This window comes from Hemitrygon akajei, unplaced genomic scaffold, assembly GCF_048418815.1.
Source record: "Hemitrygon akajei unplaced genomic scaffold, sHemAka1.3 Scf000034, whole genome shotgun sequence".
In the NCBI taxonomy this organism is placed as follows: Eukaryota; Metazoa; Chordata; class Chondrichthyes; order Myliobatiformes; family Dasyatidae; genus Hemitrygon; species Hemitrygon akajei.
Genome location: NW_027331920.1, coordinates 6,595,751 through 6,619,465, shown reverse-complemented (window position 1 = coordinate 6,619,465; position 23,715 = coordinate 6,595,751). Strand labels below are relative to the sequence as shown.

General features: G+C 49.0%; 1 protein-coding gene across 2 annotated transcripts; it reads right to left on the bottom strand.

The window, feature by feature from the left end:
- Positions 1-3,012: 3,012 nt before the first annotated feature.
- LOC140719998 (uncharacterized) lies at positions 3,013-22,634 on the bottom strand. Of its 2 annotated transcripts, none has more exons than XR_012097069.1 (2): positions 22,598-22,634; positions 3,013-3,266 (listed from the first exon to the last, which is right to left on the bottom strand). XR_012097069.1 is itself a non-coding variant. In XM_073034909.1 (2 exons), the coding sequence occupies exon 2, from the start codon at positions 13,324-13,326 to the stop codon at positions 11,857-11,859; it is 1,470 nt and encodes a 489-aa protein (XP_072891010.1). In that variant the 5' UTR covers positions 13,327-13,849; positions 22,598-22,621; the 3' UTR covers positions 10,468-11,856. The 2 variants fall into 2 exon arrangements, 1 of the variants encoding a protein (XP_072891010.1); XM_073034909.1 differs by lacking the exon at positions 3,013-3,266 and adding an exon at positions 10,468-13,849 and having other exon boundaries at positions 22,598-22,621.
- Positions 22,635-23,715: the final 1,081 nt, after the last annotated feature.

Below are 23,715 nucleotides of genomic sequence, written 5' to 3'. Positions count from 1 at the left end.
CCTCACACCACTCCCCATTTCTGTTAACACCCTCTGTGAAAACCCTTCCAACCCCTACACCACTCCCCATTTCTGTTAACACACTCTGTGAAAACCCTTCCAACTCCTACACCACTCCCCATGTCTGTTAACACCCTCTGTGAAAACCCTTCCAACCCCCACACCATTCCCCATTTCCGTTAACACCCTCTGTGAAAATGCTTCAAACCCCTACACCACTCCCCATTGCTGTTAACACCCTCTGTGAAAACCCTTCCAACCCCTACACCACTCCCCATTTCTGTTAACACCCTCTGTGAAAACCCTTCCAACTCGTACACCACTCCCCATTTCTGTTAACACCCTCTGTGAAAACCCTTCCAACCCTTACACCACTCCCCGTTTCTGTTAACACCCTCTGTGAAAACCCTTCCAACCCCTACACCACTCCCCATTTCTGTTGACACCCTCTGTGAAAACCCTTCCAACCCCTACACCACTCCCCATTTCTGTTAACACCCCCTGTGAAAACCCTTCCAACCCCTACACCACTCCCCATTTCTGTTAACTCCCTCTGTGAAAACCCTTCCAACCCCTACACCACTCCCCATTTCTGTTAACACCCTCTGTGAAAACCCTTCCAACCCCTACACCACTCCCCATTTCTGTTAACACCCTCTGTGAAAACCCTTCCAACCCCTACACCACTCCCCATTTCTGTTACCACCCTCTGTGAAAACCCTTCCAACCCCTACACCACTCCCCATTGCTGTTAACACCCTCTATGAAAACCCTTCCAACCGCTACACCACTCCCCATTTCTGTTAACACCCTCTGTGAAAACCGTTCCAACCCGACACCACTCCCCATTTCTGTTAACACCTCCGATCCTTGCAGCCCTCACGATCTGTGAAAACCCTTCTGACCCTACACCCATCACCATTCTGTAAACCCGCCTCACCCCTCCGCCACTTGCCATCTCTGTAAAACCCTCCACCGTCCACCCCGGCGCATTCAGGTGACAGCTGACCCGAGAAAGACACCGACTGTGGCAGGTGGCAGGGGATCACAAAACACATTCACACTGGCTGATTTAGTAAACCTACCGATTTGCATGGTGATCTTCACTAAACCTCTTCCTACCTTCCCATCTTTACTTTCCCCCTCCACTTTCTGCTTTCCACAAGGATTCCATTCGTCTCTTCCCACTAATCTCCCTACTGGAACATATCCTTGCAAGCGAGGGAAGTTCTACACGCTCCCATTTTCTTTCCCTCTCAGCTCCATTCGTCCTTCCAGGTGAGTCAACACTTCACCTGTGAGTCTGTCAGGTTGATCTACTCTACCTGATACTGCTGGTTCAGCCTCCGCTATGTCAGTGAGGCCCAATGTAGATAGGGAGTCCACTTTGTCAATTACCTTTGCTCTGTCCACAACAAATGGAATTTCCCGGTCACAAACAGGCGAAAATCTGCAGATGCTGGAAATCCAAGAAACACAGGAGAAATTTTTTTGATGATTTCAATTTCCCTGGCTATGATCATCTTACTGTCACTGTGGATTCCCCGTTCATGTACACCTACCCCTCCCACCAGGAAAGTCACAGAGCTCTCCGTTTCCTTCTGGACATCAGACCCAACGAGTTCCCCTCCACCACTACTCTCCTGCTCTTTGTTTCGCTTGTCTTCTTTGTTTGAGCTGAGCTCTACTCTCACTTCTTTCTGTCACCTTGCAGTGAACTGGTGCTGGTCACGTGTGTGAATCATTTGGAGGGAATGCAGATCGAACAATTAGAGAGATTGTGGATGGCACCGGAACTGGTGTGTGGGGGAAGTGAGGGTTGTCTGAGGTTACAGTGGGGTGGAGACCAGCTGGGGAAGTGAGGGTTGTCTGAGGTTACAGTGGGATGGAGACCAGCTGGGGAAGTGAGGGTTGTCTGAGGTTACAGTGGGATGGAGACCAGCTGGGGAAGTGAGGGTTGTCTGAGGTTACAGTGGGGTGGAGACCAGCTGGGGAAGTGAGGGTTGTCTGAGGTTACAGTGGGATGGAGACCAGCTGGGGAAGTGGGCATAGGAGAGCAGCGGAACATTACTGTTACTCAAAAACAGGTCTTCAGGAGGTCAAAAAGACCATCATTCAGATGGAGAGACAGCTTCCCTTGGGGCTCTGGATTCACCAGACAAGACTGGTGCTGTGGTTCAGCTCATCAGGTTGGAGGGAACCAGGAATATAAGGTGTTGCTCCTCCCTCCTGAGCATCAGCTCATCAATTAGGGGAACAATTCGTGGAGCAGCTTCACACCATCCGTCCCAAGCAGAACCTCCCAGTGCCAAACATTTCAATACTGATTCCCATCCCTGTTCTGACATGTCGATCGATGGCCTCCTCTTGTGCCGGGATGAATTCCCCCGTCTGGGTGGAGATGCAACATTTTATATTCGGTCTGAGTACTCCAACCTGATGCGTGAATATTGATCTCGCCTTCTGATAGACCAAACCCACCCCCACCCCCGACTTCCTCTATTCCACACTCTTACTTCTCACCTGCCTATTACATCCGCCGGGTCCCCTCCTCCTCCTCTCTCTCTCCCCTCTGGTGCACTCTCCTCACCGACCAGATTATTTCTTCTCCAACCCTTGACCTTTCCCACCCACCTGCCACCTTCCAGCTAGCCTCTTTCCCCTCCCCATATTTTTATTCTGGCTTCTTCTGGGTACATCCAGCACCCAGGGCATGTTCTTTTCTTACTGTTACTATCAGGTAGGAGGTACAGGAGCCTGAAGACACACACTAGGCGGTTCAGGAACAGCTTCTTCCCCTCTGCCATCCGATTCCTGAATGGACATTGTACCCTTGGACACTACCTCACTTTTTTAATATAATGTATTTCTGTTTTTGCACATTTTTAAAATCTCTTCAATATCTGTATACTGTGATTGGTTTATTTGTTCATTACTATTATTTTTATTTCATTTATTATTATTACTTTAACGAAAAGAATTTTACTCCTCATGTATGAGAAGGATGTCAGAAATAAAGTGAATTCATTCATCTGGATCGTGGGGCCGAGAGAGAGGGGAAGGACCCGGACTGTCCCGGGATGCGGATCCATGGTGTGTCGGCATCTCACAGTAATTGTCCCTCAGTCGCGGGAAATCTCCGCCCGTAGTGCCGCTCCGACATGCTGCCAGGTCAATCAGCCTTTCGTTTACCGAGCGCAGGCGTGATTTTCGGGAAGGTTTCGACCCTTACGCTTGCCTATGTGATCTCCTGGTCACGGCGAATCCTGGAGCGAACACGGGAGAGTCTGCGAATGTTGGAAATCCAAAGCCACTCACTCAAAACGCTGAAGGAACTCAGCAGCTCAGGCAGCATCTGTGCAAAAGAATAAACTGCCGGCGGTTCGGGACGAGTCCCTTCTTCAGCACTGAGAAGGACGGGGGAAATGCCAGAATCAAAAGGTGTGCAGGATAATCAGAGGGGAAAGGGATTAGCTAGAATGTGATCGTTGAAGCCAGGCGGGTGGGAAAGGTCAAGGGCTGGAGAAGAAAAATCTGATAGCAGCGGAGAGTGACCATAGAACATAGTAATCCACAGCACATTACAGGCGCTTCTGCCCACAATGTTGTGTCGACCATGTATCCTAATTCAGAATTTCCCTACCGTACAGCCCTCTATTTTTAAGCTCCGTGTACGGTACCTATATAAGAGTCTCTTAACAGACCCTGTTGTATCCGCCTCTACCACCTTCACTGGAAATGCGTCCCATGCTCCCTTCTGTGTGTGAAACGTACCTCTGACATCTCCCCTTGTACCTATTTCCAAGCACCTTAAAACGATGCCCCCTCGTGTTAGCCATTTCAACGCTGGGGAAAAGCCTCTGGCTATCCACACTATCAAACCCCTCGTCATCTTATACACCTCGGTCAGGTCACCTCTCGTCCTCCGTCGCTCCAAGAAGGAAAGGCCAAGTTCACTCAATCTATTCTCACAAGACATGCTCTCCAATCCAGGCAAGATCTTTGTAACGCTGCTCTGCACTCTCTCTGTAGTATCCACATCCTTCCTGTAGTGAGGTCTCCAGAAATGAACAGAGTGCTCCAAGTGGTGTGGAACTAAGGGTTTATATCCCTGTAACATTGCCTCATGGCTCTTGAATTCAATCCCACAATTGATGAAGTCCAACACACCATACGCCTTTCTAACAACACGGTCAACCTGCGGAGCAGCTTTGAGTTCCTATTGGACACAGATCCTCGACACTGCCAAGAGTTTCACCATTAATATTTGGTTGGTCAAATTTGAAGACAGAATTTGCTAACTTGCAGTCCTCTGGTACTTCTCCCGTCCTGGTTGATAATGCAAAGATCATCGCCAGAGGCTCTGCAATTTTCTCCCTCTCTTCCCACAGTAGCCTGGGGTAGATCTCACCTGGCCCCAGCGACTTGTCTAACTTAATATCTTTCCAGTGCTCCAGCACGTCCTCCTTCTCAATGTCTATATGCTCAAGCATTTCAATCCGCTGTAAGTCATCCCCACAATTGTGAAGGTCCCCTTCCCTGGTGAATACTGAAGCAAACTATTCATTAAGTACCTCTGCTACCTGATCTAACTCAGGTATTGCACTCTATTGGTCCTACGATCACATTGCTCATCCTCTTGCTCTTCACATACTTGGAGAATGCCTTGGTGTTTTCCTTAATCCTGCTCACCAAGGGCTTCTCATGGCCCCTTCTGACTCTCCTAATTCACACTTACACTCCTTCCAGGTAACCTTGTAATTCTCTAGAAATCCATCTGTACTCAGTTTATTGGAGCTTCCATAAGCTTTTCTGTTCTTCTTAACTAGATTTTCTACATCCTTTGTACACGATGGTTCTTCTACCCCACCGTGTGCTCCCTGCATCAATGAAACATACCTGTGCAGAACGCCATGCCAGTGTTCCCTGAACATTTGCGACATTTCTGCCGTGCATTTCCCTGAAAACACCTGCCCACAATGATTTGCAGGTAGTGATCCTGTGAAAATCATTGTCATGGCCGGCTCGGAGGCCAAGTCATCAGTTTGTCACGTACCCCGTGACCGGGTTACCGAACCGGCAGAAATGGAACACACTTTGGAGTCTGGTATTACTGCAGCTAATAGTATTTATTAGTAAACTAAGCAATACAGTCTTATAAAAATGCAAATATGTGAAACAGGTTAGCAATGATATGCACAGAAGTGTGGAAATAGGAATTAAAACCAAGCTCTTTCAAAGTCTCGGGGTAAATGGATAGTCTTACGATGGTGAAGAGTTCAGTTCAGTTTAGGTGGAGGGAGAGAGGGAGGGAAGGAGAGAGGGAGGGAGGGAGGGGAGAGAGAGGGGGAGGGAGAGAGAGAGAGAGGGAGGGAGAGAGAGAGGGAGGGAGAGAGAGAGAGAGGGAGGGAGAGAGAGGGGGAGGGAGAGAGAGGGGGAGGGAGAGAGAGAGAGAGGGAGGGAGGGAGAGAGAGAGAGACACGTTACCATCGAACTGTCCGTTGGCTTCCTGTCCTGTTGTGGTCCTCGACTCTGACCATGTACGACCGTTCTTCAGTGGTGGACCTGTCACCCAGGCAAGGGTGGACACACAAACAAGCCCCCACCGGTCGCACCTTTCACACACTGTGAGCCTCTGATCGATCCTCCAAACCCCCACCTTCACATGGGTGCACAACGCTGTTTCAGTGTCTCGTGGTGTGTCTGCCTGTGTCTCAGCAGAGCGGCTTTTTATCATCACTTGCTGGACACCGGCTGTCCATCAAACCGGCTCCGCCTTGCTGTCTCTGCAAGAATCTTACAAGCAGGCAAAAGTGTCCTTGGAGCAAAGGTAAACAATCAGCCAAGGAGCCATAATATTAAATCATGTCTCTCATCGGCGCTGGGCGCATCCCCCCCCCCCTTCTCTCTCTCTCTCATTAGCAGCATAGTTCACAGGGGGGTCAACTCTCGACCCCATTTCATCTTGATTTGCTCGTCACAGGTTTTATTTAAAACACAAGTTAATCAGTGCATGATTATTAAGGATGTCAAAGGTTATGGGGAGAAGACAGGAGAAAGTGGTTGAAAAGGGAAATGAAAGACACTGGGACAGGTACAGAGAGAGGAAACATTAGAGGGAGATGTGTCAAGCACAGAGAGATGAGACAGACTCCGATAGGGGTTCTTGTCTGGCACGGAGCAGTGGGGCTGAACACCGATTCATTTTCCACTCTCGGACCTTCACTGAGACCATTTCTCATCAGTACACGTTTTACAAACAGTACATTTCAATCATCAAGCTCAACGTAAATTTATTATCAAAGTGTGTTAACCAGATGTTGTTGAACCATTCATTTTCTGGTTGGCAAGGCAACTCAATGCTCACCCCCAGCCTGGGGTACGGAATGGGACCAATTCCAGAGGGGGAGGGGTGGGTGAGTCTGGGTCTTTGAGAAGGAGCCCTAACCTCATCCTCCTCATTCCCCTTCTCACTCTTCTCCCACTCAACCCGCTCTTCCTTACGCTCCATACCCACACTGCATATGTTTGTGTGTGAGAGAGAGAGAACGGCCTGCTCCACCCTCCATCAACGATGCCATCCTCTCCCTCAACGCAACACCGCAATCCTCGCTGGCTCAAATAATCTGAAAATCTTATACCTTCCCTCCTGCACCGATTCCTGAGTCTTCCTGTTTCTGGCACGTGGCACAGTGGCAATCCCAAGATTACAACCCTTGAACTTAGCACCACACTCCCTGAACCCCTTTTGTTGAACCTCAATACTCCACCTGCTCATATTATTGGTACCCACGTGGACGACGTTCACTATTCCCCTTCCTTAAGAATGCTGAACACTCGACCAGAGATGTCCCGGACCCATGGCACACAGGACCATCCTGAAATCTCGTTCTCACCCACAGAATCCAGTCCGTTTCCTTAATGGATGCATCACCTACCACACAGCTCGACTCTTCTCCCCTCTTCCCTTCTGAGTCACAGAGACAGAGACCCAGTGGCTGTGACTTTCCCTGGCTGGATCACCCCCACACCCCGCAACAGTATCCAGAACGATACCCCAGTTGTTGAGGGGATGACCACAGGGGTACTCTGTATGGCTGTTTCACCCCTTTCCTTTCCCTGGCTGTCCCGCAGTTTCCTGTGTCCTGCACTTTGGGTGTAACCACCTCTCTAAACATCCCATCTATCAGCCCTGAAGCCTCCAGAATGATCTGGTGTTCATCCAGTTCCAGCCTCTTAATGCAGGTTGTTAGAAGCTGCAGCCGGATCCACTTCCCGAAGGTGTAGTGATCAGGGACACTGGAGGTGCCCCTGGTTTCCCGCATCCCACAAGAGGAGCTTTCCACTACCCCGACTGTAATCTCTACTGTTCTCATTGAGCAACTGAAAAGAAGGGGGCAAAAAATCTCTACCTTCAGCTTAATTACACCTTCTCTGACTGAAGGCTCCCATCACTGACAGCTAAAGCCTCAGAATCTCCACTCGGACTCCATTCACTCTGACACTGACCACTCCACTCGGACTCCATTCACTCTGACACTGACCGCTCCACTCGGACTCCATTCACTCTGACACTGACCGCTCCACTCGGACTCCATTCACTCTGACACTGACCGCTCCACTCGGACTCCATTCACTCTGACACTGACCGCTCCACTCGCTCCTGCACAACTTTCAATTCTTGCTGAGCAACCCAAATGCTGACTGGCCGCTGCTCAAAGGTCCAACGGAAAAAAACTGCTGCAAGGCTCTGCCTTTAATCTTCGACTGAAGACCATATGCCACAGAAACATAGAAAACCTACAGCACAATACAGGCTGTGCCGAACATGCCCTTACCTCAGAAATTACCTAGGGTTACCCATAGCCCTCTATTTGTCTTCGAGCCTTCTATTTCTCCAACGTCAGCAAAGTTTCCTCAAGGGGAAATCTTGCCTGACAAATCTGTTGGCATTCTTGGAAGAAGCAACAAGCAGGATCAACAAAGTTTCCTCAAGTGAAACTCGTGAAGCTGGAAAAGCAACCCGAATGAAGAAATAGATGTTGTATACTTGGATTTTCAGAAGGCCTTTGACAAAGCAACACACTAGGCTGCTGAATAAACCCACGGTGTTACAGTGGAGACTCTGGCATGGATTAAACAGTGGCTGTGGGCGTTGGGAACGGACCCAAATGCAAGACACAGACCCTGAAGTACTAGGGAGAGGACTAGGTGTATCAGGAAAGAAGTGGGGAAGAAACGACACTAGACAAGACACAGGCCCTGGACAAGACTAAGTGACAGGGCATGGGCTAGGACCAGAGTAGGAAGGTGAGTCCTGGACGAGGAACTAAGAACTGGGAACTAGGAACCTGGACAAGGATTCCGAGTCAGAGACTGGACGGGGACCCGGAACCTGGGTCTTGACTCGGGCTCGGACTCCGGTTCCAGACAAGGACTGGACGTGGCAAGTTAACAGGACTGGGAACCTCCTCGGAGCCTCGAACACGGACTGGAAACCTCCTCGGAGACTTTGACCCGGACTGGACTTGACACGGAGCCTGAGACTTGGACTGGACTTGGACACGGAACGACAAACAACGACAGTCCACTCGAGTAGCGGCAAACAGTCTTCCTACTGAGCCTTGGACCCGAGCATGGGAACACAGAACACAGAGTCAGGACCCCTCCTTGGGGACAGGACGTAGGGCCGGGGCTTTACACAGAGTCAGGACCCCTCCTTGGGGACAGGACGTAGGGCCGGGGCTTTACACAGAGTCAGGACCCCTCCTTGGGGACAGGATGTAGGGCCGGGGCTTTACACAGAGTCAGGACCCCTCCTTGGGGACAGGACGTAGGGCCGGGGCTTTACACAGAGTCAGGACCCCTCCTTGGGGACAGGACGTAGGGCCGGGGCTTTACACAGAGTCAGGACCCCTCCTTGGGGACAGGACGTAGGGCCGGGGCTTTACATAGAGTCCGGACCCCTCCTTGGAGACAGGACGTAGGGCCGGGGCTTTACACAGAGTCAGGACCCCTCCTTGGGGACAGGATGTAGGGCCGGGGCTTTACACAGAGTCAGGACCCCTCCTTGGGGACAGGACGTAGGGCCGGGGCTTTACACAGAGTCAGGACCCCTCCTTGGGGATAGGACATAGGGCCGGGGCTTTACACAGAGTCAGGACCCCTCCTTGGGGATAGGACATAGGGCCGGGGCTTTACACAGAGTCAGGACCCCTCCTTGGGGACAGGATGTAGGGCCGGGGCTTTACACAGAGTCAGGACCCCTCCTTGGGGACAGGACGTAGGGCCGGGGCTTTACACAGAGTCAGGACCCCTCCTTGGGGACAGGACGTAGGGCCGGGGCTTTACACAGAGTCAGGACCCCTCCTTGGGGACAGGACGTAGGGCCGGGGCTTTACATAGAGTCAGGACCCCTCCTTGGGGACAGGACGTAGGGCTGGGGCTTTACATAGAGTCAGGACCCCTCCTTGGGGACAGGACGTAGGGCCGGGGCTTTACATATAGTCAGGACCCCTCCTTGGGGACAGGACGTAGGGCCGGGGCTTTACATATAGTCAGGACCCCTCCTTGGGGACAGGACGTAGGGCCGGGGCTTTACATATAGTCAGGACCCCTCCTTGGGGACAGGACGTAGGGCCGGGGCTTTACACAGAGTCAGGACCCCTCCTTGGGGACAGGACGTAGGGCCGGGGCTTTACACAGAGTCAGGACCCCTCCTTGGGGACAGGACGTAGGGCCAGGGCTTTACATAGAGTCAGGACCACTCCTTGAGGACAGGAAGTAGGGCCGGGGCTTTACATAGAGTCAGGACCCCTCCTTGGGGACAGGACGTAGGGCTGGGGCTTTACATAGAGTCAGGACCCCTCCTTGGGGACAGGACGTAGGGCCGGGGCTTTACATATAGTCAGGACCCCTCCTTGGGGACAGGACGTAGGGCCGGGGCTTTACATATAGTCAGGACCCCTCCTTGGGGACAGGACGTAGGGCCGGGGCTTTACATATAGTCAGGACCCCTCCTTGGGGACAGGACGTAGGGCCGGGGCTTTACACAGAGTCAGGACCCCTCCTTGGGGACAGGACGTAGGGCCGGGGCTTTACACAGAGTCAGGACCCCTCCTTGGGGACAGGACGTAGGGCCGGGGCTTTACACAGAGTCACGACCCCTCCTTGGGGACAGGACGTAGGGTCGGGGCTTTACACAGAGTCAGGACCCCTCCTTGGGGACAGGACGTAGGGCCGGGGCTTTACGTAGAGTCAGGACCCCTCCTCGGGGACAGGACGTAGGGCCGGGACTCATACACGGACACTAAACACGGGGACACAAAGACAGTTCCAAGCTCCTAGATAGATAGTTTCTTCTGTTGGCGGGGCAAGGCTCCAGTCTCACTCCAGCGGTTAAACTTGACAGTGATAACAGGGGAGGACGCAGATGAGGTTGCAGGCAAGGCTTCAGGCGTGGGTTGCTGAAAGAAGGGGAAGGGAAGGGAACAGTCCAGCCTCAGGCCTATCTTACCCAACGGAGGCAAGGAGAGGATACTGTCAAGACGAACCCCACAGAGGCGAGAACAGGATACTGACAAGATGAACCAGCAACCACACTTGAACCCAGGGCGACTTATATTCCAGCCCCAATTTGAGAATCAGGTGCCTGTGATTAAGCCCAACTGAAACAATGGACAGCCAGAAGACCCGGAGTCCAGAGTCCACGGACCGGACCGTGAACCGGAACGCAGACGTCACGGACCGGACCGTGACAAGCTGAATGGTAGGAGGCAAAGACTGGGAATAAAGGGAGCCATCTCTGGTTGGCTGCCAGTTACTAGTGGTGTTCCTCAGGGCTCTGTGTTCGGACTGGTGATTTGTGTTATACTCCAATAGTTTGGAAGACAGAATTGCTGGCTTTGTTACAAGGTTTGCAGACGATATGAAGACATGAGGAGGGGCAGGTAGTTTTCGGTAGAGAGGGTACAGAAGGACTGAGATAGATTTAGAGAATGGGGAAAAAACAGCAGATGGAATACAGTGCTGGGAAGTGTATGTTCATGCATTTTGATAGAAGAAATGAAAGTGTTAACTTCTTCGAAATGGGCAGAAAATACCAAACAACTGAGGTGCAAAGGGACACGGGGAGTCCATGTTCAGGATTCCCTAACAGCTAATGAGTCTGTGGTGTGGAAGGCAAATGCAACGTTAGCATTCATTTCAGAGATCTACAATATATAAGCAAGGATGTAATTTGGGAAGTTGGTAATCACTGGTGAGGCCTCACTTGGAGTACAGGTTTGGGCCGCTTATCTTAGAAAGGATGTGCTGAAACTGGAGAAGGTTCAAAGTATGTTCACAAAAACAGATTCCAGGATTGAATGGATTGTCATATGAAGAGTGTTTAATGGGCCTGAGCCTGTATCAGCAGAGGGATTAGGGCTGATCTCATTGAAACTTATCAAACTGTGGAAGGGCTTGATAGAGTGGATGTGGAAAGGATGCTTCCTGTGGTGGAAGAGTCTACGACCAGGGAACAGAGCATCAGAATAGAGGGGTGTCCTTTCAGAACGGAGATGACAGAGAACGGACAGAGAGTGGTGAATCTGCGGAATTCCGTGCCACAGGCAGCTGTGGAGGCCAATTCTTTATGTACATTTAGGGCAGAGGTGGATAGAATCTTGATTGATCCGGGCATGAAGGGATACGGGGACAAGACAGGTGATTGGAGCAGAGAGGAAATTTGGATCAGCCACGATAAAATGACAGAACAGACTCGATGGGGTAAACAGCCTCATTCTGGTCTTATATCTTATAGTCTGACGGTCTGTCCCCAGTGTGAACTCGCTGATGCAGCTTCAAGTCAGATGACTAAGTGAATCCCTTCCCACAATCTGAGAAAGTGAATGGTTTCTCCCCAGTATGAACTAACTGGTGTCTCTGTAGCTTGGATGACCGAGTGAATCCCTTCCCACATTCAGGGCAGGTGAATGGCCTCTCCCCAGTGTGGATTCGCTGATGTGACAAAAGGGTGGATGAGTGAGTGAATGCCTTCCCACAATCTGAGCAGGTGAACGGCCTCTCCCCAGTGTGGATTCGCTGGTGTGACAAAAGGTTGGATGACTGAGTGAATCCCTTCCCACATTCAGAACAGGTGAATGGCCTCTCCCCAGTGTGAACCAGCTGGTGTCTCTGTAGGGTGGATGAGTGAGTGAATCCCTTCCCACACACAGAGCAGGTGAACGGCCTGTCCCCAATGTGAACTCGCAGATGTATTTTCAAGTCCGATGACCCAGCAAACTCCTTCCCACAGTCTGAGCAGGTGAACGGCCTCTCCCCAGTGTGAACTCGCTGATGCACTTTCAAGCCAGATGATCGAGCGAACTCCTTCCCACAGTCTGAGCAGATGAACGGTTTCTCCCCAGTGTGAACTAACTGGTGCCTCAGTAGACGAAATGACAGAGTGAATCTTTTCCCACAGTCTGAGCAAATGAATGGTTTCTCCCCAGTGTGAAAGCACTGATGTGTGTTCAGTTCAGATGACCGAATGAATCGCTTCCCACAGTCCGAGCAGGTGAACGGCCTCTCCCCAGTATGAACTCGCTGATGTATTTTCATGTCAGATGACACAGTGAATCTCTTCCCACATTCAGAGCAGCTGAATGGTTTCTCCCCAGTGTGAAATCGTTGATGTACGCTCAGCTGAGCTGCACGAGCGAACTCCTTCCCACAGTCTGAGCAAGTGAATGGTTTCTCCCCAGTGTGAATTCGCTGATGTTCCTTCAGTTGAGATGAACGTGTAAATCCTTTCTCACATACGGAGCAGGCAAACGGTTTCTCCCCGGTGTGAACCAGCCAGTGTGTCTGTAGTTTGGATGACTGAGTGAATCCCTTCCCACATTCAGAGCAGGTGAATGGCCTCTCCCCAGTGTGAACCAGCAAGTGTCTCTGTAGTTTGGATGAGTGCGTGAATCCTTTCCCACATTCAGAGCAGGTGAACGGACTCACCCCAGTATGAACTTGCTGATGTACCTTCAGGTCAGATGACCGAGTGAATCCCTTCCCACATTCTGAGCAGCTGAACGGTTTCTTCCCAGTGTGAGTTTGCTGATGTTCCTGTAGTTGAGATGACCGAGTGAATGCCTTCCCACATTCTGAGCAGATGAACGGTTTCTCCCCAGTGTGAACCAGCTGGTGGCTCAGTAGGTGAGATGACCGAGTGAATCGCTTCCCACAGTCTGAGCAGGTGAACGGCCTCTCCCCAGTGTGAACTCGCCCGTGTACCTTCAGTTGAGATGACGAAGTGAACTCCTTCCCACAGTCTGAGCAGGTGAACGGCATCTTCTCAGTGTGAACTGGTGACGTTCGTTCAGTTGAGATGACTAAATGAATCCGTTCGCCATTCAGAGGTGGGGAACAGCCATGGCACCGTGTGAACTTGCTGTAGTGTGGTTGATTGTGTCAGTGCCTTCCCACACTCTGAGAAACGTCTCCTCTCTGGTGAATTTTTGGATATATCTTCAGCATCGATGACAGAATGAATTGCTTCCCGCAGTCAGAACAGGCGGAGCATCTCACTGTGGTGTGAACTTGCTGATGTATCTTCAGACTGGATGACTGAGTAGATCCCCTCCCTCACACAGAGCAGGTGAATGGCCTCTCCCCACAGTGAACTCACTGGCCTGTCTGTGGGTAGGCTGTGAGTGAATCCCCTCCCACACTGAGAGAAGGAGAATGATATCTCACTGCGATCAATCATCTGGCAATTCAGACAGTCCAGACGTTTGAATCCCTTGTACACTCAATGCAGTTGAAGAACTGATCTCCAGTAAACAAATGCTGGTGTGTTCTCAGCACCCGGTTCCTGTGGATAACACTGAGTTACAATAGAAAACTTCATTTCAGACACAGATACAATTCCAACTGGAATGAGGTACATCTTTATCTCCAAGGATCAACAACAATGCAAAATACATCAACGGGTGAAGGAGAATATTTCAGGTGGGATTTTAGTTTGTGGTGAAAACACAGCCGGTCCAGCCTGCTCCGACATTTAATTAGATCATGGCAGATCTGGCCATGGACTCATCTCCATCTAACTGCCGTTTCGCCATAACCCTTAATTCCCCTACGATGCAAAAATCTATAAAACGTTGTTTCAAATACATTTACTGAGGTAGCCTCCACTGTTTCACTGGGCAGAGAAATCCACAGACTCACCACTCTCTGGGAGAAGCAGTTCCTCCTCATCTCCATCCCACATCCCCCAATCTTGAGGCAATGTCCTCTCGTACTAGCCTCACCTACCAGTGGAAGGAACTTTCCTGCCTCTGGCTTATCTACCCCTTTCATAATTTTACATGTTTCTGTAAGATCTCCTCTCAATGTGAGCTCTGGCATCACAATTTTACCCAGATCAATTCAAGCTGGAGCAACTCAACCTGAGATATACCCCGGGCTACTGTGGGAAGCGAGGTAGGAGATTGCTGAGCCTCTGGCAATGACTTTTGTATTACCACTCAGGAAGGGAGATGTACCAGAGGATTGGAAGGCATTGTTCCCTTGTTAAGGGAATGGAGTAGAGGGAACCTAGAAATTATAAACCAGTGAGTGGAAAGTGCCCCAGTGGCCATCTCCCTCAGTAATCGTTACCTCGCTTTGGATGCGGTTGAGGGGGGATGACCTGACAGAGGACGACCATGACGATCGGGTCTCTGGCGCTGAGCCTGGTTCCGTGGTGCAGAAGGGAAAGAGGAAGATGAGGAATGCAGTAGTCACAGGATTCAATAGTGAGGGGAACGGACAGGAGGTTCTGCAAGCCTGACAGAGATACACGCGTGGTGTGTTGCCTCCCAGGTGCCAGGGTACGGGATCTCTCAGATCGGGTGCAGAGTATTCTGAAGGGAGAGGGTGACCAGCCAGAAGTCTCGGTACACGTTGGTATAAATGACACAGGTAGACAAAGGGAGGAGGGCGTGAGGAGAGAATTCAGGGAGTTCGGTAGGAAGCTGAAAGGCAGGACCTCTAGGGTAGTAATCTCGGGATTGCTGCCTGTGCCACGTGCTAGCGAGAGCAAGAATAGCATGATCAGGGGTATTAATGTGTGGCTGAGAGACTGGTGTAAGGGGCAGGGCTTAAGATTCCTGGATCACTGGGGCCTCTTCTGGGGGAGGTACGACCTGTACAAAGAGGACGGGTTACACCTGAACCCTAAGGGGTCCAGTATCCTAGCCGGCACATTTAATACAGCTGTTAGGGAGGGTTTAAACTGATTTGGCGTGGGGATGGGAATCGGAGTGATGGGGCTGAGGAAAAGGGAAACAGAAATAAATCGAAGATCGCGTACAACAGAGATTGTAGAAAGAATGGTCAGGAGATGAGGCAATCAAAGCCAGTGGCATGAGGAACAGGGCAATAGAGATGTGGGGCAGTTAAAACAGAAAGCAACAAATCCCGGGCTGAGAGTGTTATTTGAATGTACAGAGCATAAGGATTAAAATGGACGATCTTGAAATTCAGCTGCAGATTGGCAAATTGGACAATCTCTGAAACTTGTATAAAAGGTGGCTGCCATTGGGAGTTGAACGTTGAAGATTACACGGTGTATCATAATGATAGGTTACTGGGCAGAGAGGGTGGTGTGGCTCTATGGATAAAAATAATATTAAATCATTGGAAAGAGATGACATAGGATTGTAAGGTGTAACCATCTAACCGTATAACAATTACAGCACGGAAACAGGCCATCTCGGCCCTTCTAGTCCGTGCCGACGCTTACACACACCTAGTCCCACCGACCCACACTCAGCCCATAACCCTCCATTCCTTTCCTGTCCATGTACCTATCCAATTTTACTTTAAATGACAATACCGAACCTGCCTCTACCACTTATACTGGAAGCTCGTTCCACACAGCTACCATTCTCTGAGCAAAGAAATTTCCTCTTGTGTTACCCTTAAACTTTTGCCCCCTAACTCTCAAATCATGTCCTCTTGTTTGAATCTCCCCTATTCACAATGGAAAAAGCCTATCCACATCAACTCAATCTATCCCCCTCATTATTTTAAATACCTCTATCAAGTCCCCCTCAACCTTTTACGCTCCAAAGAATAAAGACCTAACTTGTTCAGCCTTTCCCTGTAACTTAGGTGCTGAAACCCAGGTAACATTCTAGTAAGTCTTCTCTGTACTCTCTCTATTTTGTTGATATCTTTCCTATAATTCGGTGACCAGAACTGTACACAATACTCCAAATTCGGGCTTACCAATGCCTTGTACAGTTTTAGCATTACATCCCAACTCCTATACTCAATGCTCTGATTTATAAAGGCCAGCATACCAAAAGCTTTCTTCACCACCCTATCCACATGATAGGGTCATGAGTCTCCACGGGTTGATTTAAGAAATGGCAAGGGTAAAAGGACCCTAATGGCAGTTGTATACAGATCTCCAAACAGCAGTCGGGATGTGGATTACAGGAGATAGAAAAGGCCTGTCAGAAAGGCAATGTCATGATAATCATTGGCGATTTTAACATGAACGTGAATTGGGAGGACCTCGAGAGAAAGAATTTGTAGAATGTCTGAGGGATGGCTTTTTAGAACAGCTGGTTGTTGAGCCCACTCGGGGATCGGCTGTGCTGGACTGGGTGATCCCAATATGATCAAATTCACGTTGAAATTTGAGAAGGGAAAAAATAAAACCAATATGTCAGTATTTCAGTGGAATAAAGGAAATTACAATGGACGAGAGGGGAACTGGCTGCAGTTGACTGAAAAGGGACATTTGCAGGAAGGACAGCACAGCAGAAATGGGTGGATTTTCTGCAAATAACGAGGGAAATGCAAGACAGATATATTCCAAATAAGAAGAAATTTTCAAAGGGAAGAAGGACACTACTGTGGCTGACAAGTGAAGTCAGAGCCAAAGTAAAAGCAAAAGAGGACATACAAGGAAGCTCGAGCTAGTGGGAAGATAGAAGATAGGGAAGCTTTTAAAAACTTGCAGAAGAAAACAGAAGGTCATTCGGAAGGAAAAGATGAATTATGAGAGGAAGCTGGTGACTAATATCAAAGAAGATATGGAAAGCATTTTTTAAGTATATAAAGGGTAAAAAGAGCCGAGGGTAGATTTAGGACCAATACAAAATATCGCTGGAGTTACTGTAATGAGAGTTGCTGAGAAGTAAGAGGAATTGAATGCGTACCAGACATTCAAGACTATCAGGGAAGTGAAGTTTGTGCAGTGACAATTATGACTCAGAAGGTGCTCTGGAAGTTTAATGGTCTGAGGGTGGATAAATCTCCAGAACCTGATGCAATGCACCCTCGGGTTCTGATGAAAATAGCTGGAGAGATTGCGCAGGCATTAACAATGATCTTTCAAGAATCGATAAATTCTGGCATTGTACCAGATGACTGGAAAATAGCAAATGTTACTCCGCTATTTAAGAAGGGTCAGAGGCAACAGAAAGGGAACTATAGACCTGCTAGCATGACATCAATGGCTGGCAGTTGATGGAATCGATTGTTAGAGATAAGATTATGGAGTACCTGGAGGCACATGACAAGATCGGCCAAAGCCAGCATGGTTTCCTGAAAGGAAAATCCTGCCTGACAAACCTACTGCAATTCTTTGAGGAAATTACAAGCAGGGTAGACAAAGGAGACGCAGTAGACGTGGTGTACTTGGATGTTCAGAAGGCCTTTGACAATGTGCTGCACATGAGGCTGCTTAGCAAGATAAAAGCCCATGATATGACAGGGAAGTTTTTAAAGTGGGTGGAGCATTGGCTGGTCGGCAGAAAACAGAGAGTGGGAATAAACGATCCTATTCTGGCTGGCTTCCTGTTACCAGTGGAGTTCCACAGGGGTCAGAGTCGGGGACCGCTGCTTTTTACGATACATGTCAATGATTTTGACTATGATATTAAAGGATTTATGGCTACATTTGCTGATGATAAAAAGACAGGTGGAGGAGCGGGTAGTGTTGAGGAAACAGAGAGCCTGCAGAGAGACCTAGATAGTTTAGGGGAATAGCAAAGAAGTGGTAAATGAAATACAATGTTGGAAAGTGTGTGGTCATGCACTTCGGTAGAAGAAATAAATGGGCAGACTATGATTTCGATGGGGAGAGAATTCAAAATGCAGAGATGCAAAGAGACTTGAGAGTCCTTGTGCTAGATACACTAAAGGTGAACCTCCAGGTTGAGCCGGTTGTGAATAAGGCAAAATTCTAGAGGTATAGAATATAAGAGCAGTGATGTGATGTTGTGGCTTTATAAGGCACTCGGGAGACCACACTTGGAGTATTGTGTACAGGATTGGGCTCCTCATTTTGGAAAGGATATATTGACATTGGTGATGGCTCAGAGAAGATTCACGAGAATGATTCCAGGTATGAAATGGTTACTGCGATGAAATCTTAAGTTTTATTCATTATGGACTGTGCCTTTAAGAATCATGCCTGTAAGAGAGAGAGAGAGAGAGAGACGTACAGCGCAAGTAGAGGGAGAGGGAGGAGAGAGGGGGAGGGAGGGAGGGGGAGAGAGAGAGGGAGAGGGAGAGGGGGGAGGGAGAGAGAGAGAGAGAACAAGAACGCTACATGATGGACAGCTGCTGTTCAGCACACCGGCATTTAAACAAGCGTCACTGTCTCTTTCCTGGGACACGCAGATGCACAAAGGCTGGTGGCGGAATTGCCACTGAATTTTTAAGTGCCCACAAGGGTGGGGCTGAGGATCGATTAAGAGGAATCGACCCATGACTATTCGTGCGTTTGAGGGCAACCCTGTGGAATCTACCGGTGTGTCTCACCCTTGCTTGGGTTGGTAGATTATCACTTGAAGATGGCGCTCTTAAGCTGGTCATGTTTGGCTAACTTGGAAGATTTGGAGGACATCGAGGAGGATTGACAACATCTGTTTACTTGGATTACACATCTCTCTCTGTCTCTCTCACTTCAATCCCGTGGACCGAATTGAATTTCCTTACCACACCATCGCAAGACTGTATCATTTACCACCTAAGCTTGAAGAAGTTCGGGGATTTATACATTTACACCTGTATACGCATAACAGCATTAACTCTTGATTTACCTGGTTTAAGTTACTAAATGACGTGGTTACTAATAAAACAGTGTTTTGTTAACAGCAAAACCAGACTCCAGGCGTTCCATTACTGCTGAGACTTTTGTGTTCGTAACAGTTACCGCATGAGGAACGTCCGGCAGCTCTTGAGCTGTATTCCCTGGAGTTCAGGAGAATGACGGAGTTCTCACAGAAACACTCTCAACATTGAAAGGCCTGAACAGATTAGACATGGAAAAGTTATTTCCCATGGTAGGGGAGTCTAGGACAAGAGGGCACGACTTCAGGATTGAAGGACGACCTTTCAGAACTGAGATGCAGAGAAATTACTTTAGTCTGAGGGTTGTAAATCTGTGGAATTTGTTGCCACGAGCGGCTGTGGAGGCCAAGTCATTGGGTGTATTTAAGGCAGAGATTGATAGTTTCTTGATTAGCCAGGGCATTGAAGGGTATTGGGTGAAAGCAGCGGAATGCGGATGACTGGAAGAATTGGATCAGCCCATGATTGAATGGCGGTGCAGTCTCGATGGGCTGAATGGCCTACTTCTGCTCCTGTATCTCATGGAGGCTTGCTTCAGTGGCGGGCAAGTTGTTGGAGAAGATCCTGGGAGGCAGGACTTCAGACAATTGGAGAGACATAATCTGATCAGGGATAGTCAGCATGGCTTTGTTAAGGGCTTACGAACCAGATTGAATTCTTTGAAGATGCAACAAAGCACAGTGATGAAGGTAGAGCATTGGATGTAGTGGGCATGGCTTTTAGTAAGACTTTTGATAAGGTTCCTCAAGCAAAGCTCATTGAGAAATTAATGAGGCAAGGATCCAAGGTGACCTTGCTTTGTGGATCCAGAATTGGCTTGCCTACAGAAGGCAAAGGGTGGATGTAGATGCTGTATGAAGGATGGTGACCAGTGCTGTTCAGCAGGGATCTTTTCTGGGACCCCTCCTCTGTGTAACTTTTACAAATGACCTTGATGAGGAAGTAGTGTTTAAGATGATGAGAGGCATGATCATGTGGATAGTCAGAGGCTTTTTCCCAGGTCGGAAACGGTTGCCACAAGAGGACACAGGTTTCATGTGCTGGGGAGTAGGTACAGAGGAGATGTCAGGGGTAAGTCTTTTCCTCAGAGAGTGGTGAGTGTGTGGAATGGGCTGCTGGCAAAGGTGGTGGAGGCAGATATGATAGGGTCTTTGAAGAGACGTTTGGATAGGTACATGGAGCTTAGTAAAATAGAGGGCTAAGTGGGCCGAAGGGCCTGCATTGTGCTGTAGGTTTCCTATGTTTCTAGAAGGGTGGGTTTGTAAGTTTGTCGGTGACACAAATGTTGGGGTTGTTGTGGATAGTCTGGAGGTTACAGCCGGACATCAATAGGATGCAGAACTGGGCTGAGAAGTGACAGATGGAGTTCAACCCAGTGGTTCCTTTCAGTAGGTCACATTTGAAGACAGAATACAACATTAATGTCAGGACTCTTGGCAGGGTGGAGGATCAGTGAGATCTTGGGATCCGTGTCAATCGTGCACACAAAGCTGCTGGGCAGGTTGACAGTGTTGTTAAGAAGGCCTTCATCAACAATGGGACCGAGTTCAAATGCCCTGAGTTAACTTTACAGATATAAGGCCTTAGTCAGACCCCACTTTTGGTACTGTGTTCAGTTCTGGTCCCCTCAATACAGGAAGGACGTGGATACTATAGACAGAGGGCAGAGGAGATTCACAGATATACGGCCTTAGTTAGACCTCACTTTTGGTACTGTGTTCAGTTCTGGTCCCTCAATACAGGAAGGACGTGGATACTATAGACAGAGGGCAGAGGAGATTTCCAGATATAAGGCCTTAGTTAGACCTGACTTTTTGTACCGTGTTCAGTTCTGGTCCCTCAATACAGGAAGGACGTGGATATTATAGACAGAGGGCAGAGGAGATTTACAGATGTAAGGACTTAGTTAGACCTCACTTTTGGTACTGTGTTCAGTTCTGGTCCCCTCAATACAGGAAGGACATGGATACTATAGACAGAGGGCAGAGGAGATTTACAGGTGTAAGGCCTTAGTTAGACCTCACTTTTGGTACTCTGTTCAGTTCTGGTCCCCTCAATATAGGAAGGACATGGATACTATAGACAGAGGGCAGAGGAGATTTACAGATATAAGGCCTTAGTTAGACCTCACTTTTGGTCCTGTGTTCAGTTCTGGTCCCCTCAATACAAAAAGGATGTGGATACTATAGACAGATGGCAGAGGAGATTTACAAGGTTGTTGTTTGGATTGGAGAGCATGCCTCATAAGAATAGGTTGAGTGAACTTCGGAGCGACGGAAGATGAGAGGTGACCTAATAGAGGTGAATAAGATGATGAGGGGCATTGATCGTGAGGATAGCAAGAAACCTTTTCCCAAGAGTGAAATGGCTAACATGAGGTGCTTGTAAGTAGGTACAAGGGTGATGTCAGAGGTATGTTTTTCACACAGAGAGGTGGATACAATAGGACCTTTTCAGTGACTTTTAGATAGGTACATGGAGCTTAGAAAAATACCTATGTGGTAGGGAAATTCTAGGCAGTTTTTCAAATAGGTTACACATTCGGTGCAACAATGTGGGCCGAAGGGCCTGTAATTACACTGTGGATTTCTGTCTCTATATGAACTCCTCATCTTCTAACAAGGCACGGATCAGTCATCCTGGCTGACCATCAAATTCTCTGACTGTATTCCTGTCTGTATGAGGATGTTTCTGCGTTCAATCAACCTATGACTTGGCTCAATTTGTCTCTATCCTTTGGGATTATTTCAAGTTCTGGCCATGCTCCACAACACTACAAAGAGCAATTGTCACAACATATAGAATCCCAGAGATTTTCTAATTACTCGGATCCCCAGCCCAGCTGATTGACAGTGATGAATCCATTAATGTCAATGTCCCCAATCCTGAAATGGGAGGGCAGCAGTTATTCTCATTCGAGTGTGGCACTTTTGTGATGTGAAAGCCACAAGTCACTTGTCCTCGAGGACAAATGAGTTATTTACCCAGCGGGAACTAAATCTGACGGAAGGATTTTTTTTTGCCATACAGCACTAACTGACAATTTAATTGATTGGAAGGTGGACTTTTCATCCAAGATTAACTCGGAAATATACTTTTGCTCCGAGATACTAATCCTTGCATTTATACAGCTGGACCTCGGCAGTGTTTGAGAGAGACATTAGCTCACATTTCCTCCGACTGTACCGGGACAACGCTGGCAGAGTCAGGCATGGCTGCCTCTTTACCCAAAAGGCCGCACGAGCGAGAAACCTGTCTGTCAGCCACCGAACGATCTAGCGATGCGCATGCGCCGCAGAAATGGCGGCGGCTCCAGCGCTCCCCGGGGCCCGGGTATGGATCGTGGGGCTGAGGAAGAGGGAACGGACCGGGGCTGGCCTGGAGTGCAGGACCAGTGCGGCAGGAGCTCACAGTAACAGCCCTTCAATCGCGTTTTCGCGTTTCAGACACCGGAGATTAATTCCCTCCCGGAGACCCCGCCTACCTGCAGCCAGTCCTTGTGAGCCGCTCGTCTACTGAGCGCATGCGCGGTAGTTCGGACCGCCTCTGACCTCTGCGCATGCGCATGTGAGCAAACGAGAGAAAATCTGCAGATGCGGAAATCCAAAGCAACACAGACAAGATGCTGGAGGAACTCAGGGGGGCAGGCGGCGACTATGGAGAGGAGAGAACAGTCGGCGTTTCAGACCGAGACCCTTCTCAGGACCGGGAGGGAAGGGAGGGAGTAAGAATCTGGGGGAATGTGAGGTGATAGGGTAAACAGGGAGACGGGGAGGAGTGAAGAGCTGAGAAGTTGATTGGTGAGAGTGATAAAGGGGTGGAGAATTATTATTATTAAATACTATTAATCCCGAGTGGGGAATTCTTTCGTTACAGCAGCAACATTTAAAAACATACTTAGCACTGTGCAGACTTTACTAAAAATAAAGATTAACAATATACACAATAATTATATATTAAATAATAACGCAGAGACTATTGAACTACGATGTGTGTTCTCCTGTTGCAGCAAATGAACGGTTGTATTGTGATTGCATTTGGTGGGAAAGAATTTCTGTAACAATCCTTGTGACGGCGCAGCTGAGTGAGTCCGTTCGAAATGGGAGTGGGGCTCCGCTGCCTACTCAGTCGGTCACGGAGAGGATGTGACAGACTGACAATAACGGATAACAGTTTGTTGAGCGACCTCCTCTCCATCACTGATTCAAAATACTCCGGGTTGTTGCCAAGGATGGATCCAGCCTTTCTGATGAGGTTATTTTGCATCACCAGCACCGACGCTGCTCCCCCAACATGGAGCAGCAAAGAAGACTGCAGTCTCTACAACAGACTGGAAAAAGACCTGCAACATCCCGCCTCACACATTCACGGATCTCGGCTTCCTTAGAAAATAGAGTCCGCGCATCCCCTTCCTGTGAACAGCCTTGGTGTTGGTTTATCAGTCACGTCTACTGCCGAGGTGAACCCCGAGTATTTGTACTCCCCCACCACCGCGACGTCTTCTCCCAGAAGGTATACAGGACTCGTCACTGTCCTCTTCGTCCTAAAATCAATCAACATCTCCCCGGTTTTGGCCACATTCAGGAGCAGGTGATTCCTCCC